Source organism: Jaculus jaculus, chromosome 13 (genome assembly GCF_020740685.1).
Source record: "Jaculus jaculus isolate mJacJac1 chromosome 13, mJacJac1.mat.Y.cur, whole genome shotgun sequence".
NCBI classification, from domain to species: domain Eukaryota; kingdom Metazoa; phylum Chordata; class Mammalia; order Rodentia; family Dipodidae; genus Jaculus; species Jaculus jaculus.
Window position 1 is genome coordinate 35,414,123 of NC_059114.1, and position 17,506 is coordinate 35,431,628.

Sequence of the window (17,506 nt, forward strand, 5' to 3'; positions counted from 1 at the left end):
ACAGATTTGTGTTTTCTATAGCAAATTATAAAATGAAGTAACAGTCTATATGTAAATAGCTTAAACAAATGCTTCAAAATATGAAAGTCAGAGCTTATTATATTTATTATTGTTCTTTTATGTCTTTCTCTCAATGCCTAGTAATTTCTTACATCTTTGGCCTCAATATACTTCATAGTATGTTCTCTATACATACTAAGATCACATCATACATGCAACTCCACACAGTGGATGAGGTATGAGCCATGGTACTTGCTATACACTGGGAATAGATGGTGAAAAGTACCACTGTGCCGGCACCTGTAACAATAACACAGTGGGGAAAGGCAGGCAGCCAAACACAGAATGACAACACTGCTCTTATGAGTGTCAGGTGCCTACAAAAACAAGAACCGTGAACCAACCTAGTATTAATGAAAACTCTAGCAATTCTTGCTATTCTTTCACAACCATGTGATATATTCTCTGATTTATTTTAATAAACTATATTACACAATGAGGATAAAAGAACAACTTACAAGTATTAACTTTTAAAACAGGAAATCATGCAACAATAATTACATTAACTTCTACATAGTTTTAGTGTTCCTCAAGGCCCTAGATCCAAAATGAACAATTCAAATGTTTTTTTGAATTGAATGAAAAAATTCCAGAACAATCCAGTTTATTCTTATATTAGCTGGATTTCTCTAAAAGTATTAAAGCAGAATGGCTTTAATAAGAATCAAAAAACAAGCTAAATTAAAAGTAATTTATTAGATTTTATTACTTCTTCTTTCCAAAAGAGGCCTAGATAATATTAAAGTCAGGACTCTGACATTTCCTTAAAGTAAATAGACATTTTCATGGTGTTTAAAAAAATTCAAAATTAAGTTACAGATGTTGGTCATCTCAAATTGAAAAGTAAAAGCAAGGAAATGGATAGAACAGTAGAAAGCACTAAGAAATGAATTTGTTTTCTTTTTTAATGTGGAGAATTATTTAGCCTAATAAAAAAAGTCTAGTTATGGAATAATAGGTCAGAATGAAATGGAAAAGGATATACGAAGAACACAAGGCAAAAATCAGTACCATCCAAACCCCAATAGCCAGGGGTTGGGGAAATAATTCACTTAGTAGAGTGCTTGCCTAATATGCACACATTCTGGGTCTGAAGCCCAGAATCCCATAAAGTGTGCATGGTGGCACATGCTTATAATCCCAGCATTTGAGGGGTAGAGATAGGAGGATCACAAGTTCATTGTCATCCTTGGCTGCATAGTGTGTTTAAGGCCAACCGGGCCTACAGGAGAACCTTACTCAAAACAAAACAAACATCCAAAACATCTAAAGAAGCTCTGATAAAAACAAAACAAAGAAAAGAAAAAAAACTTGTAAAAAGTTCCAAAGCCACAGAAGGCAAAACACTGTAGTTCCTAATAGTGATTTGCCAGTTAATGTCATTCCTATGTCTGAACTATAGTAAAATCCACACACTAAAAGCGCATGAGATGTGAACATCTATGTAAACCACACACAGGGAAGGCTTTACACAGCACATGGGAAGCATGGAGATCTGACTTCACAAATACAGAAAGCTAAGCAAAAGGGTTCACTATAGGCAGTTACCACTTCAAGGGTGAAATTTCACTTTGGGCAATGATGAAAAGTTGAGATGGATGTGGGTGACAAGTGCACATTGTGATTGTTCTTAATGTTACTAAACTGTACATTTTAAGATGAGAAGGTTCTATACTATGTACACTTGATCAGTTTTAAAACAGGCATCATAAACATTTACAACTCAAGCTATAAAAAATGTTTCCCCTATACAATAGAACCGGTTTTAAATGAAAAATCATGTTTTCTATGAATTCATGTTAATCTGATTATTGGTACATAATTATGTTTCATACATAAGACAGCTTAATTTTGTTTCAACTCAACACATTTCAAACAGCTCTATTTAGCATAAAAAAAACCACTGACTGATTCTGTTCATATTCTGTGATTGATTTTAAGATCTTAAAATTGAGATGCTCAGAAATAATTAAAACCCATTACATTTGCTAATAGGCATTTATAACTTAAAGACAAGATTGTTTAAAAAAAGAAATATAAGACATGCTTAGTCCCACTCAGCCCAATGCCTTGGCATACACACTAAAATATTAATGAAACTATTTACACACGATACACACACACACCTTCACTCAAATAATTTTCAGTAAAATTACTTACCTACTTAACTCCTGGTAAAACTAAGTGGAAGCAAAACTAGATTTCAGAAAAAAAAAAGTCACTAAACTAAAGAGGCAGGTACAAGGGTGCACCTAGGGAGCTGAGCTGAGTTTGGGTGTGTCTTTGACCCAGCTATCTCAAGTCTTACCTTATGGTAAGGCCCAAGTCTTTCCCAAGGATTCCCTCAGTGTGGGATGGGGACAGAGTTCATCTCTGGGGCTTAGACATAGAACAGTATGGTACTTAGGACAAATATACACAGTTCATTTCTTCAAAGCTAAACTGTAAAATATTATATATATACCCCTATCACCAAAACATTCTTGAAAATTAGTTCAAATTCTGTGTGAGCCACAGAACCCAAAATTGGCTTTTTGTAAGAAAATGCATAAACAAGTTCAGGCCTTTCTCCAGTCCTACCCTGCAGGTGCTAATCCTGGGAGCATTGTCATACCTGACTCAGATACCAGCGGTACATGGGACAGTCTGCTCCTGGCCCTGGTTAGGGGCCTCCGAGGATAGTCTTCATGAGACTGCACGTCACAACTCTCAGGCTGGGAGCTCCCCATCCTGTCCTCACCTGTAGCCCCAGAGCCACTCCCATTAGTTCTCTCATCATGTGCTGGGCCTGAAGACCCCCCTTGTGGCACAGTCCTAAAGGAAAAGGCGGATCTCGTACCATCCGGGCCATTCACAACACAGGCTCGGCTGGTTGAAGGACGTTCCTCATCAGAACACCTGCCAGTTCTCCTTTGGGATTCCTGGGGCCTGTGACCGCAGCATCTGGGGCAGACAGAACTGTCTGCGTCTCCCTCCTCCATGGCCTCAGAGTCCTCTGACCCTCCAGGGGAGCAGACACACTGCTTGGACACATCCGCTTCTGTAGGGCTAGGCTCGGAAGAGCCGCCGTTGGTCACCGTCCTTACAAAGTCGGGGCTCTGAGAAGTAGTGCTGTGTGAGCTGGAGTTTCCCATTGTGTTGGTGGAGGTGTTGCTGCAGCTGGGATAAACATCCTTGTTTTTTTTCTTTTCAGGAATATCCCTAGCTGCTTTCATATCGGCTTTGATCTGCTCACTGGTGACCTGACAGCCTTTCTCACAGCTGCTTTCCTCGAGGGGAGACTGCTTCAACTGGCCCATCTGATGGGAGTTGTATCTCTTTCGAAGTGGAGTCTTGCCTTTTCCACTTACTGCTTACAGAAAAAGAAGAATGGCCGAAGGGGGAAAAAAGATTTCAGTACAAATCCTAGACAAAGGGCAAGAGTAAATTCGGAACAGGAGACAATGTACACTGGCTTGCCTAGAGTATAACTGTGATCATATCACTGGCACAGTGACATCTTCTTAATTTACATTCAGCTTGGTCTTTAAGGCCCACCATGATCTTATTCTAAATGGTCCCCACACTTGGTCCCTTTACCTACACTCTGTCCCCAGCCCCAACTTTTCTCTCCACACTTCTGCCTCATAAACACAGGGCCTCTGCTTGCACCAGTCTGTCAGTCTTGATCTCTGCAATCTCTTCTGCAGCCCACCCCCAAGCAATTCTAGTGTATGCCGGTCACAGTGATCCATGTTCTCAACCTTACCCTTCAGCTAGAGTGGAGGCTCCCCAGAGAGGTACCATGACTGAATTTATCTAGTCAACCTCTTAACACCTGACTCAGTCCTTTAGGCACAGTAAGGCTCAATGAATGTAGAGTGGAATAAACAAATAGAGCTGTGTTAGCCAATAAGAGCTCTAGTCAATAAATTCATAAGTTAGTCAGCTGGTCACAATATTTGTGAGAAATTTTAGGTTCCAAAAAGGTTCTTTGCAACTGCTGTGAAGTTACCTGAACTTCTTAAAGGAGTAAGCAAAAAACAGTCAGTAGCTAGTAAATTATTCCATGTCCCAGAAACAAGAAACAAAAGCCCTTAAGCCTTCCATACAAGGCATTGTATACACAGAAGGAATAGGAGGGAAAATGAATGGACAGTTGAGAAAGAAAACCCATCATCTGATACAAGGGCTTACTAAGAACATGGTTCTGAGAATTGGGAGGGAGAGCAACAAGCGTGAACCTTAGGGGTAAGAGAATTATAGTTTCTTAGTAAGGTGAAGGAATAAGATGTCTAGATTTAGAGAGAGCCAAGGTATTATAAAACATATTTAGGGGCTTAGGAGTTATAGTTCAGTGGTAAAATGTTTGCCTAACATGCTCAAAGCCTTAGATTCAATCCCTAGCCCCACCAAAATATAAACAAAATACAAAGCAATCCTCTCCCCGCCCCCCAGCCCCCGTATTTTAGGATTCCTTTAAGTACCCTATCAGCCACTAACATTTACTAAACACAAGTTTATAGGAGTATTAGATGAGGAGTGGTTGTTTCCTCCATTATTCCTCTACTCATGATCCACCCTTTACTAAGCCACAGGCCTCTTCATGGATGCTGCAACTAAAAAATTCCCACTGAGGTCCTTCCTACCCTCCCTGAACCTATATATACTTGCCCACAACAGTACTACCAGTGACCCTCCTCTTGTTCAGACTTTTGCCCTCGTTTGTTCATTGACTTATTCTTACTTCCTATCACATTCATAAGGAGTATATTAAATGAATAAGAAGCTACGGTAGTGACATCTTAAAAGACCAAATGTGCCAGTTGTGATAGTGCCCCTCACTAACTGGTCAGGTAAGACATCACTTCTCACCAGCCAATTCCCTGGACTGCACCGATTCTCCAGTTTTTTCTTCCCTTTCAGAGTAACGCCGAGCACCATTCTTAGGAATCCAGACTTCTTGGAGTTCTAGACTGTCCTCTTCATCATCACTCTCTGAATCGTGAACAGTAATTGGGGTTGGTTTGACCACCTGCTGAAGACCACTAGGTCCTAAAAGAAAAAGTACACAACTAAGAGATACTCTTTGCCCAAGAAAAGCCCAAGCAAGAAGTACTACTCCCAGGGGCCCAGGGGCCCAGGGGCCCAGACACACACTTCCTCTGTTGCCTCCCCTGTCACTCACTGTAGTGGAACAAATATTTGGATGAGAATGTGTGAAAGCATTTTAACTCTACAATGTTAAGTATGATTAGAATGCCAACCAACATCACACATTTCTAAAGACAAATTAAAATGAAATAGAAGATCATATGGCACCCACTCTATCTTCACTATTTCAAAAAGTAGAATAAATCATCCTAAAAAAAAAAAAACCTAGTAGTTGCAGTAACTTAAAAATTAGGTTACACATTTTCAAAATTTTAAAACTATATGAGCCAAGGCAGAGAACATGAAGCTAACCCACAGAAATGAAGTGGAATGGTGAACACTCTTGCACTCTCTGACTGACTACAGGTCTATTTCTGAAGGTTGGATATGTGTTATCTTTGGAAGGTATGTATGCAATTTATGTAAAAAGAAAATGATTTATCTGTCAGCAGAGCTTTTTTAAACTTTCAACCACTCTGACTCAATTCTCTTGGACAAGTTACTAATGTTCTCTGCTTTGATAAAATATAGGTCCCAAGAAACCATGCTTGTCTCTTTTCTGCCATTCTATATGATGCCTTCCAGAGTTGACACTCAACAATTATCTGTGAAATAAGTGAATGCATCTATTGGACCCTTCAAACAAAGATAAATCATATCACTGTAGGACAAGGTATGAACCAACAGGTTATAAATGAGAAGATCTAGGTTCTAATCTCAATCTGCCCCTTCTTACTACTTCAGTAACTAAGTATAGCATTAATTTTTAGAAGAAAAAAAAAAGTTAGTGTCCACACTGGTAAAACAAATAGGTAATCTTTAAGGGCCTATGTCAATAGCCTGCCACATATCACTCACTTCAGAGCCCATCCTTTGATCTACTCACTAAATCAGGTCAGCCTCTGCAGTATTCCTCCTTTCTACTGAAAGGAGGGTGGGAGGGTACAGCAAAATATTTTTACAATCATTCACAAGACATGTATGTACAGTTAAACAGAAAAAAGTTGTTGCTGCTACTAAAAAATAAAACTTTAGCAAGATAAGTATGCATAAGGCAAGGTGAATAAAAATGATGTATTACAGATATCTTACAAGTTTCAATAACATCAGTACTGTCACATCAGTAACTGTAATGTCAGAAAACTATGGCTCTTGGTGCTTCCCATTCTTCACTAGTCAGGCTCCCATTTCCAGAGCGATGAGTAGGGGCAGTCATGTGATTACCTGCTTGTTCCTCATCAATATCCACAGGAAGTGTGGCCTGTCTGTGAGCTGGCATATCACCTCCACTCTCAGCTACCACCTCCCCATCTTCTTGCACCATGTCTTCCATCTCATTCAATGCTTAAACACAAAATAAAATAAGTTAAAACTAAGGAAAACATAAAAAAATCACAGTGACAGGTAAAACTGGGGCAGCCCCAAGGATGACCAGCTGTGTGGATTACTAGGTCTGCTCTGGAAGAACAGCCTGTAACTAATGCTTCAGGGTATAGACATTATCAAGTGTCTAATTATTCTGCAGAAGAGGAAATCACAGATGAGAAAGGATTATTTGCTAGAAAAAGTATATCACCTAAAATGAAAATGGGGAATGGAACACAGATGAAGGAAGTATAACCTATTGAAGGAGTTACCAAAGATGGCCATTTGATTTGTCTCCTGCTAAGCAATTTACTTGAGCACTTCATATTGGAAGACCTTATTTTTATCTTATGAGCAATGAGCCTTGTGGTACCCCCTGGTTTACCCAGGTTATATCGAGCATGGAAACAAAAATGGTACTTTTCTTACTCTGCTTCCTAGGGGTTATATTGTCATTTACTGTCTAACATGTGGCAAGGGTATTATGGTGGTTTGATTTAGGTGTCCCCTATAAACTTATATGTTCTGAATGCTAGTTCCCCAGATGGCAACTGAGGATTGGCGCCTCCTGTGATGTATGTGTGTTATAACCAGCTTCACTTTGCCAATGTCTGGCACACTCTCCAGCTGCTGTTGTGTAACTGATGTTGGCCAGGAGGCAATATAACCCCTCTGCTCATGACAGCATTTTCCCGTCATCATGGAGCTTCCCCTTGAGTCTGTAAGCCAAAATAAACCTTTTTCTCCCAGAAACTGATCTTGATGGAGTGTTTCCTTCCAGCAATGTGAAGCTGACTGCAACAGGTATGTACAATTGTGACATTTTAGTATCATTTAAGGGCTAGATACACACCAAATCTTCAGTATAGTTGGTGGCTATCAATAAATAAGAACATGTTGTTTTTTATTCTCACATTATTCCAAAGGGCAAGTCCCATGAAAAACTTCAGATCTCTTAAGCTTCAATGTACTGCTGATAAAAAACAATACTTGACTTTATCAGTGTCACAAAGTTAAATCCAAATCCCTCAAACCAATTTCCATGACAACAGAATCAGTACCTTACTTCCCAACAATCTTAGACTGATCTTAGTTTGAGTCATGGCATTTCCAATATGAACCCTTCACATGTAATGTGATTTCATAATGAAAGGCAATCTTGTTTTTTTTCAAGTTGGGGCCTCACTCTAGCCCAGGCTGACCTGAAATTCACTATGTAGTCTCAGGGTAGCCTTGAACTCACAACGGTCTTCCCTGTGCCTCATGAGTGCTGGGATTAAAGGTGCATGTCACCACACCTGACAACAGGTATAAAGTTTATTAGTACAATGTATAATTTGTCCAGCACACGGACTCCAATCATAATTGGGCTGATCAGATTTGCATAGCTCTACATTACAGCAGTTGTCACCAACTTCCAATAGATGGTTCCTGTTCTCTAAGTCCAAATGGTGCCAGTGACCCAGTGATGAACCTTGTAACACATCAAAGGTACACCTCCTTCATTTCTTCATTCCTAATACCTGCTCATTATGTACTTTTTTTCTTCTGTGTTCTAGGGAAGGGATCAGTACATTGATTTGATCTAAGTTTACAATGTCGAAGAGCTTTCATGCGGAAATAACAAAATATGAAGCCAGATATAAGGCCTCACTTACTTCAAAAAAGTGGAAAGTTCAAAGCTAGAAAGAATATACTTGGAATTAAACAGCACAAAATATAGTTGGAAAACTAATGCAATGATGTGGATGAAAATATGTAAAAGAGGAGTGGAGCGGATGGTACTGTTAAAGGAAACTGAGAAAGTGTGTCAAAAGAACTAAGAGGAAAAGCAGGTAAGCAGTTTCAGAATTGCCCAGAGAAGACAGTACTGGCAGAAGGCAGCTGGTTGTGGTGGCACGTGCCAGCAGGAAATTGCTAAAGAGGCTAAGAAGGGAGGAGGATCAGGAGTTCAAGGCCGCCAGCCTGGGTTACACATTTGGGCTGGAGAGATGGTTCAGCAGTTAAAGGTACTTGCTTTCAAAGCCTAATGGCCTGGGCTCAATTCCCTAGTCCCCATGTAAGGCCAGATGCATAAAATGGCACATGTCTGGAGTTTGTTTGCAGTGGCAAGAGATGCCGACATGTCCATTCTCATGCCCCCCATTCTCTCTGCTTGCAAATAAATTAAACCAAAAAAATTTTAAAGGTAGAAGTGGACAAAAATGCCAAATCCTATTGAAATACCAAGTAAAAAGATGTGGTAAGAGTCACAGTGACTTTGCTAAGACAAAAGAACTCCACAAAACCTTATCTGGGCTACAAAAACCTTATCTCAAAAAACTAAAGGGGGGCTGGAGAGATTGTTTAGTGGTTAAGGTGCTTGCCTGCAAAGCCTGAGAACCTAGGTTTGACTCCACAGAATCCATGTAAGCCAGGCGCATAAGGTCACACATGTGCATAAGGTGGCACATATATCTGCAGTTTGATTGCAGTGGCTAGAGGTCCTGGTGCACCAGTATTCTCATTCTTTGTCTTTCTCTCTCTCTCTCATAAAAATAAATAAATAAAACTAAAGGGAAAAAAAAAAAAAAAAAAAAAAAAAAAAAAAAAAAAAAAAAAAAAAAAGAACTCCACAGAAAAATGTGATGAGAACGGGAAAAAACAATGCTTCCTGTTGATTACTCTGGTTAGGACCTATATGCTCAGATGCATCAATTTAACAGCAGATATACACCATCAGAGCACCTAAGTTCCTGTTACTTACTATGTCCCAAGGAGTCAGACTTAGCCACAGCAAAAGGATGCCTAGAAGATTCATATTCCAGTTCTAATGGGCCTACTGAGAAACTGGAAAACTTTTAAGGAAACAACCTCCTCCCTCATCAGCAGAGGGGCAGATGCAGACTATTAACATACTAAATAGCACATGGCAACTGTAGTAAATATTAAGGATAATTAAGCAGTGCAGCCTCAGCAGGTCAGCACAGTATCTGATGGGTAGCTGTGAAGACTGACAGATTAAAAGTATGTGAAACATGCCCATATCCAGCTACACATAGCCAGTGTTCATTTTTTTGTTTTTTAAAGATCTTGTAAGATTCCTAAATCTTCTCCACATAGGTACTAAATATACCTACCCATTAATCAAGGAGACTGTCAGAGAGGCTACTTTGTCAAAATCTTTTAAGTTAACTACCAGTTAAATGAGTACCCATCTATCGGTCCTTCCTGCTCTGTGAGCACTCTTACAACTTCTGTCTATGAACGAGGACAGCTTTGGAAACACATGGGAAGGAAGGAAAATTTTGTCCAGCCCTTTGTTTGCCTTGCCATGATAAAAAGTGGCAAGATGAACTGCAGAAGAAAAGGTTGGGATCAGAGACATCAAAGTAAACATAAATAATTTCTATCTGGAGCTCACAAAAGGCCTAGGTTACCATCGGCTGCAAACTGTTGCTCTCCTGGCTGAAGGTCTTGCCGAAAGTCATTTTCCTCATCAGAGTCATCTTGGTGATGGTGATTGTTGTCGTGGATGTTGGCATTATTATTCTGGGCATTATTATCATTGTCATTGTTGGAGTTCTGGTTGCTAACCAGGGCTGAGGAAACCCCAATTCCTGTGCCTGCACTGAGACCAACTCGAGCACAGCCCTAAGGTAAAAGGCACATGTTTATTAATTTGCGTTGGAAGAAAATAGCTCATTTTTAATAAATTTTCATTTCATCTTCTAACAAGCACTAGTATTTATGTAGCAATTAAACTTTTATTTATTTATTTATTTATTTATTTATTTATTTATTTATTGTTTTGAGGTAAGGTCTTGCTATAGCCCAGGCTGACCTGGAATTCAATCTGTAGTCTCAGGCTACCCTCAAACTCACAACCATCCACCAACCTCTGCCTTGCAAGTGCTGGGGTTAAAAGGTGTGCACCATCACATCTGGCTGATGTAGCAATTAATGAAATGCTTTCAATATGAATAAAATAACTCATTTAAGACTCACAATATTTCAAACAATGTAACATAATATGAGCCTGACTCGCCGGTGATGTGGTATACAATGGGAAAAGGTCTACAGGCACATGACCAATCAGTGGTTTGGCTGACACTTGAAACCCAGTATTGTGATCTCAAGTCCTGTGCTCTCCCCACTATGATGTACTACTTCAACAGTGGGACTGTAACCACTAATAGCTGACAAGAAAACATACCTAACTGAAAGATCAACAAAATTTTATTACTGACAGGAATCTGTGAAGCAGTTTTAAAATCATACTTTGGAGCCAGGCATGGTAGCACATGCCTTTAATTCCAGCACTCGGGAGGCAGAGGTAGGAGGATCACCGTGAGTTTGAGGCCACCCTGAGAATACAGAGTGAATTTCAGGTCATCCTGGGCTATAATGAGACCCTACCTCGAAAAACCAAAATAAATAAATAAATAAATTAGTACTTTATACAACAAGGCATATTGAATTTATTAGAGGATAAATCAGCAAAGTAAGCCACTGCCAAGTAAATCCCAATTCTTCAATCTGGTACATTCCTAACTAGGACTAATTACCAATTACTGAATATCTGCCCACATTTGCAAATTCACTCTCATCTTCCCTAGAGTTTTATAGAACTGATTGATACACCTTCCTTTTTTTCCCCTTTATTCCTTTCTGAACTCTTTTTTTTTTTTTTTGGTTTTTCGAGGTAGGGTCTCCTGGAAGTCACTATGGAGTCTCAGGGTGGCCTTGAACTCACAGCGATCTTCCTACCTCTGCCTCTCGAGTGCTGGGATTAAAGGCATACACCACCATACCTGGTCCTTTCTGAACTCTTAAAACCCATTCATAAGAACAGGAAGTCATCCATTATTACAAACTGTATACCCTCAATGAGGCTGGCAGGACAGACACCACATGATATAGGCATATTACTAAAGAGAAAAAAAACAACTCAGGTTTTGCCTTTTTCCTTGAGTACCAAAATTAAAACTCGCTCAAACATGATTCACCTTCGGAGGCTCACGAAACATCTGGTCCAGTGAAATAAACTCCAGGCTGGGCAACAATTCAATAAACTGTCCAAAAGAGTCCAGCTTCAAAGCATGGCACCGCACAAGATTGATATCAACCAGTCGAGTCCACCGTGAATGGTCTGTTGGGGAAACGATATAGCCAGAGAGAATTTATGTAACATGTTCTCCATTATTAATGAATGTTTGCTATAGGGCACAAGACTTTTATATTCTAGTCTTTAAGTAGCTTTCCCATTATTTCATAATCTCTAAGATTTGATGGCTCCAGATTATGATGTTTCCAAACCTAATTTTGCTGAGAGAATCAGACAGCCCAGAAAATATTAACATGAAGCTGAGTAAGTCCTAATATAAATGTGATCAACCTGCATGCCGCCTAACAGGACACTGGATAAAGAAACTAAAGCACATTCATTTCATCTCATTTCAAGACAGTGTGCAGCCATTTCAACAGAATAAAGAGCTGAATGTGCTTGCTGGTATGGGGAGCTTTTCAAAATATACTCAGTATAAAAAGTAAGGTATAGGGCAGTGTATCCATAGGAAGATCCTTCTGTATAGAAATCATTTTCAATGCTATATTCGTATAGGATGTAATATGCACAAAATAATTTGTCTAGAAGAATATATAAGAAACTGTTGATGATGGTTACCTTGAGAAGAGGAGACTTTTTTTTTTTTTCATTTTGTACCTTTCTGTACTGTCTGAAATTTACCAAGTACATGTATTACTTTAATTTAAGTGTTAACAGAAGTTCTGGGTGATGGGATTATAAGCCATTTTTTTTGTTTGTTTTCTTCTTTACACTGCTCTGTATTTAAAAACACAAACCAAAAACCCAATAAATGTTATTTTTTAAAAAGTGATCTATACCTGCTACATTCTAAAGCTCAAGATTTTCCGATAACATCTTGGTTCTGCTGGGCCACATAACTGATGGTGGGTAAGACATGGACATTCTAGAAAGCAATGTCAGCAGAGGGCTGAGGCCAGGAAAACAGTCTGGGCAAGAAGGTGTAGATCCTTGAGTGTTGATCTGAGAACAGAGGAGGCTGACGGGTAGGTGTCAGTGAGGGTCTTTGCTTGATTAAAGTGGTATCACAACAAAAAACCCTCTAGCTCTGAATCAATTTAAAGACTTGTAGACATATATTTTTGGGCTTTTAAAACCAACAGCATTGCTCTTTCAGAGAGGAAAATGAACCTCATCATAAGAAAATATATATATATATATAAAGTACAAAAGTCTCAGGGCATCAGTGGGAAGGAGAGGTTTCAAACAGAGCAGTTCTAGTCAATCCAAGTTTTCACCTGAAGGGTAACAAGGACTATGCCACATGAAGTTTGTTTTTTTTTTTTTAGTTTGCTTTTAGATGTGTTATCCTGAAGGTACCTCAGAGAAAATGACCATAATACCATAAGTCCTGGGTAATAACTCCTAACATTATTAATGTGCCTCATCCCCCAAAGACCATTAAAAGATAATATAATCTGGATAGTGCAAACATTTAGGATGAGCTTTAAGAACTTAAAGAGGCACTCAATACACTTTCAACTCAGCTGTCAATGATTCTCAGAACTTGTATGAACAAATCTATAGAGGATTTACATTAGGAATGCAATCATACAAACACACACACACATACACACACAAGACATATGATTTCACTAGCAAAAAATATTTCTAGGCCTTAGTACCTGAGATCCAATTGTATGGGTTATGTAGATGAGGGCAATTATAAATTGCCAGATATTTGATACAGGAAAAAACTTCATTGACTGCCTTCATTCCTATGTCAGTGATGATACCAGGATTTTCCACTACATCAGCCAAACCGTATTTCACCAAATCTGCATTAGCCATTCTGCCTGAAAAGAAATCAATTTTGTGAAGTCAAACCCTTATGTGTCATGGCCAGGGCTGCACCATAGCACCCTCTTCCACCCGCTCATCAGCAGGGCCAGGCTGGCTGTAAGTGAAGTGTGTGAGTTTGTGGGCACTTCTTGCACAAAACAAGTTATATTAAAAGCCAGGGAATCGTTAGTAGAAAAAAAAAGATTACCTTCAACTGTTTAGAAAAGGGGAAGATAGCTAAAGTTCTTAAAGCATAAGGAAAGATATATTAGTTCATACCACTGAATTTGTAGTTTTTTTGCCTTTTAAATAGAAAATGAAAGTAGAAAAAGTCAACTGTCTCTTGGCAGAAAGATCAAGCTTTTGGATTCTGGCACGACCATGGAAAAAGTAGGAATGAGATTCAACTTTCATGAACTCTTCCTACTTGTGGAGCGGACTTCTAGCTCAGACACTTATCACTAGGCTTTAATGCCTGTGTTGGGTCACAACTAGAAAGGTGCGTATTAAGTAGATCATCTTCCACCCTAAATCAAGCCATATGGAACCATACCTTGTTTCTCACATTATCATCATTTCTTCCACCTGTATGCTTTTGACTCTCCAAGACAACCCACTTGGGAAAGAAAAGCTCTTTGAAAGACGAAAGGCAGTCTACTTAGCTGAATTATATCCTCAGTAATCCTCATGTGTCAACTAGTCAATTCACTCCAAACTCTTCCAACTTCTCTTTCCATATGGTGTACATTCTCTCTGGTGTCTTAAATTTGGAATTTGCTGCTATTTCTGGCAGAATTCATCTTAATCTATCTTGAACTTTAACCACCCAGTAGGGGCCTTACTGCTGCTCTGTGGAACTGTGATGAAGCTTGTGCTCTTCCACATTATGGACTAAACCCTGGGCTGAATCTGTCTCCCAGGTGCTGTCTGCATAAATGCTATATCCTAACATGACAAATGCATGTCCTGCCTCAGTCTTTAGACATTACCATCCTTTTCTTGACCTTGAGGTTTCCTGCTGGCCATGATTCCTCAAAATCCTGATGATATTACCTGGAATTCACTTGTCTCTTTCTCTCTTTAGCTTAGGACACCTAAACATAAAAGCTACTACTTCTGAAATAGCCCAAGTGTCAGACTGTTAAGTACATCTCTATTTTTTGTTTTTCTCTGAATGTGGATGTGTATGGTGTGTTCATGCTGAAACATCAATACTGGATGACTTCTTTGATTAATTTTTACCTTATTTTGAGACAGGGTCTTTCACTTGAACCTGAAGCTCACCAATTCAGCTAATCTAGTTAGCCAGTGAACCACTTCCTCAGCACTGGGGTTACAAGGCATGCACCACACCTGACATTTACATGGGTGCTGGGCATCTGAAATGAGGTCCTTAATGACTGTATGACACATCTTTACTGACTGAGCCACTGCTGCAGCCACACTGGATTTTTTCTTTGTTTTTTCCCAGCAGTGCTGGCCATAAAACTCAAGAGACGTGTGTGTGCTAGGCAAGTGCTCTACCACTAAGCTACACCTACAGGTGCCCCCTATTTTTTTTTTTTTAACAAAGTCTCATGTAGCCCAGGGTGGCCTCAATTTATCTGAGGATGAACTTGAGTTCGTAATTCTTCTGCTTCTATCTTCCAGCTGTTGGGATTAAAGATGCCATGTTGCTTAGCTGTATTTGTCATTGTGTCACTGTCCTCTTAAAACCACTCAAGAAAAACGTAGACGTCTTTATCTCCCATTTTAAAAATGAGACAATGTACTTACGTAACTTGTAACATGATCACACGACTGGCAACAGGCAGGCCTTAGGTCTAAAGGCTACTCTACTTCTGAGAACTTACTGACTTTTACATGGCTAACCCTTTCACATGAGCTGAGAAAAGAAAATCCATGTAAAAAAGAATTCACCTTTGGGTCACTGATGTGCCAGCATCTCTTTTATGTCAGTAATTTATCCCAGCCACTACTCTTCATTTCTTGTACTCATCACCTACTTTTTAGTTTATTTGTCACTCCCATTCTAGTGCTGCCAATCTTAATAAATATGAGAAGACAAGGATGATGTTCCTATTTGTTTTACCAAACTCTTCCCAACATAAAAGTAACTTGGTTTCACAAGCTCCTATCCTCTAACTCTCCTCCTGAGAGATACTTTAAACTTTGACTTAATGAAAAAAGGAGACTGAATAATTTAAAGGGCAAAAATGAGCAGTGACTTCTACTCCCTCATAAGATTGTCTTTCAAAAGTACCAGGCACTTATCCTGTAAAAGAATCCTAGGCAGCCCTCAGAGAAACAGAGCAAAGTCTACATATGGAGGGAAGAGTCAAACTACAGTGAATAAAGTAAGTGGCTTACAAAATGCTAACATTAAGAGACTACTAAGTAGGAAAGACACTGAAGCAAACCGTAATTAAAAGTATGATGATGGGACTGGAAAGATGGCTCAGTAGTTAAAGGAGCTTGCATGCAAAGTCTGATGGCCTGGGTTCAACTCCCCAGCACCTATGTAAAGCCAGATGCACAAAGGAACACATGTACCTGAAGTTTGTTAACAGTAGCAGGAAGCCCTGGCATACCCATTCTCTCCTCTTCCTCTTGCTTTGCTTGAAAATGGCCAATAAAAAATTATTTTTATGAGAGAGAGAGAGAGGAAGAGGGAGAGAGAGAATGAGAATTGGCATGCCAGGGCCTCCAGCAACTGCAACTGAACTCCAGACATGTGTGCCACCTTATGTGCATGGCTTACATGGGATCTAGAGAATCAAACATGGGTCCTTAGGCTTTGCAGGCATGTGACTTAACTGCTAAGCCATCTCTGCAGCCCCCAATAAGAGTATTTTTTAAAAGATAAGTATAATGGTAGACAAGAAGGTAAAGTGTTTATATCCTGTCAAAATGTGTGATAAAGAGAAAGAAATGCTATAGGAAATAACTGCTTATATATAATAAGAAAGCATGTACCTATCTTTTGCAAGTAGACTTCTCACTCAACTCAAAGATAACCCAGTCAGTGGATCTGAAGGTAGCTATTCTGAAGACAATATGTCAATGTTTAAGCTTTTGCCAAAACAACAACAAAACCCCAAGAAAGAGTTCAGATTCCCAAGTTACTACACAGATAACACAGACACTAGATACTACATGGGTACTAGATACCACATGGACACTATAGATACCACACAGATGCTCCAAGCACAGAGAACGCTATCATCCTCCTCCATAATCAGAAAAGTTTCATAGCAAATAGATTGAGTTTTTAGGAATCCACTGTACTATCTAACATTTTAAAGCTGTTTTGACAAAATCTCAGTTTTCAGGCTATACAGATTAAAAAATGATCTGCAGTATTAAACTGGATAGAAAATAATAATTTGAATGTGAAAACATTCTTGCAGTCACTGATGAGAACTTCAACAAGGGAAAGGATAACACATAAATAAATGCAAATGGTAAATACCACTGTGACCTATATTAGAAAGGGAAGATAAGTCTCCTTATCAATGGAATCATACCTTTTTTATGTTCTATAATAGAATTCAGATGCTAAGAAAAAAATATCATCTGGTGTGACAGTGGAAGTTCAAGACTACTGTAAATTTCCCAAGAAGGAAATAATCCTTGTAAAAATAAAAACATGTTGTTGGTGGAAATCTTACACATCTTACTAATGCCATGTGGGGGGAAAGCTTCAATAGAAAGCTCACTGACATGAATTCAAACTCCAAAGAATGGTTCTTAACTTGTAAAGGCAGGAGACTGACGAGAAGGCTCACAGGTCAGATACTTGCCTGCTGAAATTGTAAATACATACTAAAAGTGCTGTGACAAAGCAAACAGTTTTCATAAAATGAGTAACTGACCATTACACGCTCAAATATCTGGAAAATCCATATCCCCAGCAGGCTTATTATGAAAATGCAGAGGATAGACAAGGAATGGGACCTTGTGTGAAAGGACTAGCAAAAGCTTCAAGTAGTATGGCAGATTAAATTCAACAAATACAAACAGGGAGACATTCTGTGAAAATGAAGCAGAACAGCAAGGACACTTAGGCAGTCAGGTGGA

At 39.2% G+C, this 17,506-nt stretch overlaps 1 protein-coding gene across 6 annotated transcripts in view; it reads right to left on the reverse strand.

Moving 5' to 3' along the window:
* Nucleotides 1-17,506, reverse strand: part of Fbxo38 (F-box protein 38) — a 67,996-nt gene that overhangs the window by 24,056 nt on the left and 26,434 nt on the right. For 2 of the 6 annotated variants that reach the window (XM_045132379.1, XM_045132382.1), the window contains exons 10-15: nucleotides 13,270-13,440; nucleotides 11,547-11,689; nucleotides 9,978-10,191; nucleotides 6,418-6,537; nucleotides 4,915-5,094; nucleotides 2,675-3,412 (exon numbers count right to left, since the gene is read on the reverse strand). In XM_045132379.1, coding sequence (XP_044988314.1) covers nucleotides 2,675-3,412; nucleotides 4,915-5,094; nucleotides 6,418-6,537; nucleotides 9,978-10,191; nucleotides 11,547-11,689; nucleotides 13,270-13,440 — 1,566 coding nt within the window. The remainder of the gene's footprint in view (nucleotides 1-2,674; nucleotides 3,413-4,914; nucleotides 5,095-6,417; nucleotides 6,538-9,977; nucleotides 10,192-11,546; nucleotides 11,690-13,269; nucleotides 13,441-17,506) is intronic. The other 4 variants (XM_004664746.2, XM_045132380.1, XM_045132383.1 and 1 more) reach the window with 4 other exon arrangements.